Source organism: Pinus tabuliformis, chromosome 1_1, assembly GCF_031772625.1.
Source record: "Pinus tabuliformis cultivar Carrire ecotype Pingquan chromosome 1_1, CPIR1, whole genome shotgun sequence".
NCBI classification, from domain to species: Eukaryota; Viridiplantae; Streptophyta; class Pinopsida; order Pinales; family Pinaceae; genus Pinus; species Pinus tabuliformis.
In genome coordinates, this window is record NC_142297.1 from 51,881,501 (window position 1) to 51,888,810 (window position 7,310).

At 35.5% G+C, this 7,310-nt stretch overlaps 1 protein-coding gene across 1 annotated transcript; it reads left to right on the forward strand.

Moving 5' to 3' along the window:
- Window positions 1-3,157: 3,157 nt before the first annotated feature.
- On the forward strand, window positions 3,158-7,047 carry LOC149211526 (putative serine/threonine-protein kinase At1g01540). The gene is made up of 8 exons (XM_089391525.1): window positions 3,158-3,379; window positions 3,694-4,630; window positions 4,920-5,024; window positions 5,337-5,459; window positions 5,568-5,738; window positions 5,863-5,992; window positions 6,078-6,287; window positions 6,413-7,047. The coding sequence occupies exons 2-8, from the start codon at window positions 3,894-3,896 to the stop codon at window positions 6,584-6,586; spliced, it is 1,650 nt and encodes a 549-aa protein (XP_089247651.1). The 5' UTR covers window positions 3,158-3,379; window positions 3,694-3,893; the 3' UTR covers window positions 6,587-7,047.
- Window positions 7,048-7,310: the final 263 nt, after the last annotated feature.

Consider the following 7,310-nt stretch of genomic DNA (forward strand, 5'->3'; position numbering starts at 1 on the left):
GATTTTGAAGTCGTTGATCTATCTTTTCTATCTTTTTGTGAGCTGATTCATAACAACCTCGACCACACCAGTCCTTAGCATGACTAGATTTTTTCCCAAAAAGTTTCGAACTGATGACATTTACACCACGATGTACCTTAATAGAATACCCTATTATTGTTTGCTCTATATCAAATAAACTATTTTACCTTTATATTTTTATATGATAATTTTTTATTAAAAAAAGCTAAATTGCTATAATTATAAGTGTTTTATATATAAATTATTAAATTATTTTATATGTAATATAATATTATTTATAATTTTTATTTTAAAATTAGTAAATAATAATATTTTTCTTTACATATTTATAAGAATAAATTGGTTATGATTTCAAAATTACTTATAAAATTAAATTTGAGTAAGAAAAATAACCTTCATTCTTTATAATTACCATACTTTATTACACAATTAATTATTACAACATACATTTTACTTATATTGATATTATTATCTTAAGTCATATATCTCACACCATAATTAAATTTATATATTTACACAATTTATGTGAATAATTAAAATATTATAATTTTTTTTTGGTTTATATAAAATTTTTAATTTAAAATAATACAATGAAAAATAAAATATTATAAGTTAATATTTTTTTATTTATATAATTATTTTAATTAAAATAATACAAGAATACATATTTAATTATTGTTATATTAATGATGATGATGATGGTTAACGTCCGCTGAGACCAAACAATGATCTATCGGATCTAAATAAGCAAATTATTTATTTTGATTTAAGATTTTATTCCTATGCTCAAAAAGCTCGGAGAGAAGCCTCTCGAGCTCACTATAATCTTGACATTGTAAAAGGCTAGGAAGGTCAGTATTGTAACAAAGATTGTGAAACCGAGATCTAATGTGGTTGTATGCAGGGCACTCTAAGAGGAAGTGGTTTTCATCCTCGATGCTCCTATTCTCACATATATGGCAGATCCTTTCCATCCATGGCGTTTTAGGAACTGCCCAACGACCTGTTTCACTATGGAGCTCATGAGAATTCATTCTAATCTTTGCTATATTAATTTTCTTCTTTGAGCTAGTTAAAATAGAGAGATACTTTTGATCTTCTAGGGTGGGGTTGATGACCTTCTTATAATAACTTAATTTTCTTTTAGCTGCTAAATCTTTCTCACACCACAATTTTTCTTTAAACTTAGAAGTAAAAATATCTTTAATGTTATTTATGTTTTGCAATGCATCATTCTCGTTGATCTCCCAATAGTTTAACCAAGCCCTTGTGTCTTTATGCCACCCTCGATTGAGCCTTAGGTGGTTTTGGCTGGAATTTAAAGCTAGCTTAGGAAGTCTATGATCGTCTATGTTATTGAGTTTGTGCTTGTACAACAGAAACCTAAGCATAGCTAGGCTCTCAATAGGGGAAAGACTTGCTTCTATAAGGAGAATAAGATAGGGTGTATTACTTTTTATTTTCAAGTTATAAGTTATAAAACGCTTATGGATTTGCTCAATCTTTCTCCATGATTCTCTGGAGATGATGCAATCCCAAACCTCACAGCCATATAAGATAACAGGAGTGACTACAGTTTCAAAGAGGAACTTCTTTTTATCCCACATTACGAGGTTTGCTGTTCTACAATTATTTTCAAGACCAACATAAGCTTTCCACCCCCCATTAATCCTTTTCTAAATGCTATGGTTGCAGTTGAGCTTGTGATGGATATCAATTCCTAGGTACTTGTAAGAATACACTTCCTCCAAGTTATTATTGTCATACATAAAATTAGCATAAGTGTCCTTCTTGGATTTGATAATCATAACTTTTGTTTTGTCAGTGTTAACAGTCATACCCATGGTAGAGCAGAAATCCTTAAGAAGCTTGAGTTGCTTATCAAGATCAGATGGACACCTTGCCAAAAGAACAATATCGTCAGAATAGAGAAGAAGGATAACGACTATCCCAGCTAAGATCGTGCCATCACATCCTGCTTCCTCTAAATAGCCTTCGAACTTATCGATGTAAATGCCAAATAGAATAGGGGAGAGGGGACAACCTCCCCTACCTTATTATATAATTATTTTAATATATATAATATTAATAATTTATTTTCAAAATTACAATCTAGTTAAACATCATACACTTTTTATCTATAGCCAAAAAAAAATCATTTTATTATTAAATTTAAAAAACATACCTACTTTATTCTTTAGAATGTGAATCTCTAACTTTTAAAACAATAAATTCTATAAACAAAGTCAATCACATTAAAGTTTTCCTTGACTTTATACTTAAATAATCACCAATTTCACCTCACAAGGATATTACTTACTTTAGTATCCTAAAAAGAAAATGTTTCCACTGAAATCCTCATTCTTAGGTCTCCCATTTCACCTACTAGAGATAAGGTCGCAGGATGTTAAAAAAAAGTTAACCAACACTATGTTATTGGAATGGTAACTTGAAAAGAAAAAAGTTAACAAACACTACGCTATGTTATTGGTATTGCAACTTGAAATTAAACATAAGGATTTTTTTTTTTAACAATAAATTCTATAAACAAAGTCAATAATATTAAAGTTTTTTTATAACTTTTTACTTTAATAACCACCAATTTCACCTTAAATCGATATTACTTACTTCAGTACCCTTCACATGAAAATGCCCCAACAAATTTAGTACCCTTAAAAAGAAAATTCCCCCACTAAGATCCTCATCTTATGTCTTTCCCATTTCACCTCCCAAGGATAAGGTCGCAGAACATCCCAAAAAAAGCAGAAGTCACTGGAATTGTAGCTAATAATCCATGATACCATATCTTTAAGTAGATGTTGATACCTCCAGTTAACGGGAAGAACCTTCAATCAATGTTAACATGAAAGAGGACATTGACAGATCAACTGTGTGCAAATTCCATTAAATGACATAAGAGTCACCACCCACTATTCCTTGATATTATCTCCTCCCCATTTCTATTGTTGCAGTAAACAATTTAATCCATGGCACTGGTTTCATTGATCTCCATGTGACCAATCAACAATGGCTGTTGACAACAGCATGACATTCTTCCTGTAGATTGTATTATTTATAATTATATTCTTTATTTCCACCTCAAGTTAAGTGGAAAATATGGAAGCCACGTACGTAGATATAGCCCACCCACTGGACACTCTCGCCTTTATACATATTCCCTTTCCCTTCGCACTGTTTATCATCTTCTACATATTCATTATGACTACCAGTGCTTCATTAAAATCAATTTATCAAACCCAAATTGCTAGCTGAGAAATGCGTTTCTGCACAGATCACAATTATATGAGGATTGGGTTCATCATCAAAGGCTCTTCTGTCACCAGCTTTATCAGACCAGGTATGTGATTGCGGAGTTTCAAACCTCAAAACCATGTTTTGGGCATCATGAACTCAGTCATTTCATGTTGCAGGATGTCTGTAGGGCCTTTTAGATTGCATTTTTCTTTCAAAATCCTCAAGATAATTTTTGGAAATCATTGAATGGATTCAAAATCTTCAAAGCTATTATTGGGTATCTGGGAATTAAGTATTTGGCCCTGTAGATTATATATGAGGTTATCCTTGAAGCCATTGTTGGGTGTCATGGAATTAAGCCTTTGTCCTTGCAGATTGTATAATTATTCCATAAAGATTTAGTTTTTCCTTTTCCAGAAGGGCGCATATTATTGGAGGAGCGAGCGCTCAATGCAGAGAACAAGCTGCAGGTCTACCACATTCGGTCTGGATTGGGGATCTTCAACTACATTGAGCTCAAATGCAGAGCCATTCCGCTTCAGGATCCAAACTGATTCCAGGCCTCTAGAACACTCATTTCTGTGACATAAACAGGATCTGAATCCTCCTGTTCAAACATGGGTACTTCAAGTACAGGCTTTCTGAACAATGAATTGTCCAAGAAGACTTCAATACTTGGCCTCAAGTTGTGGGTTGTGATAGGAATCTGTGTAGGAGCATTCATAATTCTGATATTGTTGTGTTTATCAGTATGGTTAACTTCAAAGAGGAAATCCAAGAGAATACCAAAGAAATATGCATCTACGGCAATGATACCGGTGGTGTCCAAGGAGATCCAGGAGGTAAAGGTTGATACAGTACCGTTGCGTGCAGGGCATGGCCATAGTACTCTGAGAGATGATACAGAGAAAGTTGTGGTGCAGGTAGGAACTGGGAAGCGTTCCAATACCCCTTATGACAACGAGAGAGTTAATTCTGATGTTGATGCAATCCATGGAAGGACGTCCCTCAGAGGCCAAGAGATTGTAGGCAGGGGCTATCATGCAAGGGCAGCTCCTATTGATGAAAGACATAAAATATGTGTTGAGTTAGGCAAGGATCACAGGATTATATCCCCCGAGAAGCCTTCTTCACATTGCAGCGGCGAGGCGCGGTCCTCGGATACATTGTCTCCAGCTGTCCCAGAAGTATCTCATTTGGGTTGGGGTCATTGGTACACTCTCAGAGAGCTTGAGATTGCAACCAAATGCTTCTCTGATGACCGTGTTATTGGTGAGGGTGGTTACGGTATTGTCTACCGCGGTCAATTGACGGATGGTACTTCTGTCGCTGTAAAGAACCTGCTAAACAACAAGTAACGCATGCAATTTCCATTAAATTCGAAACCCTTTCGATCGACTGTTAAAAAGCTATTATAGAAAGATCCATTTTGTTATTTGTATGATGCTTAAATGGCTCCTTAGACCAGCCTAGTTATATTTAGTAGAGAAGCAATGACCTTAATGCAATATTGAGCTATAGATCTGCAAAATTCAGCAAACTGGAAACATATTCTATTCTGGGCTGACAACAAAACCCACTTTCAAGTTGAAACAGCGGCTAGTGTTTCTTTGAATTTTATTAACAAGTAGAATGCTGTACAGGGGGCAGGCTGAGAAGGAGTTTAGAGTTGAGGTTGAAGCTATTGGAAGAGTCAGGCACAAATGTTTGGTGCGGTTGCTTGGTTACTGTGCTGAAGGCGCACACAGGTATTGATCAAGGCCCTAACAAATTCTTCTTGATCTTGACTATGAAAAGAGAAATATGCCCACCGTGAGTGTGTCTCTAAACTAAAGAAAGGTGATCTTCAGTTTGTTTATGGATTTGGGGATCTGTCTGTCTTTGAAAAATGAAGAAGATCCATATATTTCATTCCTAAAAGATCGAACTTCCTTTGCGATTTTACATTTCAAATAATGTGTATACATTTTAATAATCTATATTTGTCTTTTTTTTTGAAAAGGTAGGAATCTATTGTAAGATGGGAAAGTTAAGCTAGACAAGTTGTTGGTTATATTCAGGATGCTTGTCTATGAGTTTGTAGACAATGGTAACTTGGAACAATGGCTGCATGGAGATGTAGGACCTAGCAGTCCTCTCACGTGGGATATTAGGATGAAGATCATTCTTGGAACAGCCAAAGGGTACATAGTCTCTTATTACTTTCTTATCCATTGGAGTCATTGCTGGACAGTGCATTTGTGCAATTCATGATAACGGATCAACTTATCTAAACTGTTACTAATGTTCAGGCTAGCATATCTGCATGAAGGCCTAGAACCAAAAGTTGTCCATCGGGATGTGAAATCAAGCAACATACTGCTGGATAGGCAATGGAATCCAAAGGTGTCAGACTTTGGCCTGGCAAAACTCATAGGTTCTGAGAGAAGCTATGTCACAACCCGTGTTATGGGAACTTTTGGGTTGGTTTATCCTCTTCTCATCAATGTTTATTACATGCAATTTTGAAATTTTCTGTTATTTTGGATTTAGGAAAAGTAAACTCTGTTATTGATGAATACCATATGCTTGGTGTCTTTCTTGCAGGTACGTAGCACCTGAGTATGCCAGTACCGGAATGCTCAACGAGAGGAGTGACGTCTACAGTTTTGGGGTGCTTATCATGGAGATAATTTGTGGTAGAAACCCAGTTGATTATGCCAGACATGCAAATGAGGTTAGGTTAAAGTATTTGATGTTGTTTCACTTTGTATTCAGCACAGTTATTCAGGAGCTTACTTCAACTATTGGAAAATTCCCAGGTCAATTTGGTAGACTGGTTGAAAACAATGGTTGGAAGCCGGAGGTCGGATGAAGTAGTAGACCCAAAAATGGATGTGAAGCCATCTCCACGGGCTTTAAAACGAGCGTTGCTGGTTGCTCTTCGTTGTGTTGATCCAGATGCTCAAAAGAGGCCAAAGATGGGTCATATAATACACATGCTTGAAGCAGATGAAATTCCTTTCCGTGATGTAAGTTCACCTTTCTTGAACTGATACAGGAGAGTAGTAGTTCTTTTTCAAAATATGTCTGGTGTATGATTTACTTTGCAGCAACATTCTTGTACCTTTTGATATGAACTTGGAGTCTATTACAGGATCGTCGAAGTGGGAGAGAGGCATCTCGACTTCGTCGCCAGGATTCACAAGGAGACAGAACTCTGAAGCCAAGTGACAAACAGACTATAGAGATGGATGATAATAGTGATGGGGAAATGGGCAGCAGCAGTAATGCTGGCCATAGGGCAAGGTGGAGGAGATATGAAGTGTAAAGGATTGGAAGCTCAGAATCTTCTGTTCATGTGTGTTGGGAGTGCATTTTTACTGAGCTTTACTGGTCATAATACAAGATTGAGGAGATAAGAACAATAGAGATTGTACAAGCTCACAATGTGAAAACAATGCACATTTGGGAATGAATTTTTCACTGTGCATTTTGGATGAAAAGGAGGATCGGATTTATCTTCAGCTCACAGTTTATTCATTGTATGCACACATACAAGTGTGCTACTGTCAACTAATTAAGTAAACAGCCGTTTGGTTTATAGGCTGTTTTCTGTTATGAATTCCCTTGTTTATGAGAGAGCTTGTAATATAAAGAGAAGTGATGTTTAAGGCTTTGAAATCAAACTTCTGTGGCTAGTGTAATTTATTAATTCTTATTATTTTAGCACAATGGACTCTTCAAAGAAAATACATTTTCTTTAATTTGAAATTTGTTCAAGTTACTAGAGGAATACTCTGGATAGTCCCATGGTAATCTGAAATATCTTATAGAGAGGCATTTAACCAAATTGCTTATGACTTACTTTTGGAGTGTAAGTTAAAGCTTTTGCATGAATTTAGCATTGCCCGAGAAATAACTGAATGCAATGGGCACCTCCATTCTAAATATTAACCTTCAATGTCCTACACTTGTATGATATATTACTAACTCACAAGAAATGATGAAAGGGATGCCCATACTGGATTTGTGAGGCTTTATTCTTCATTTTC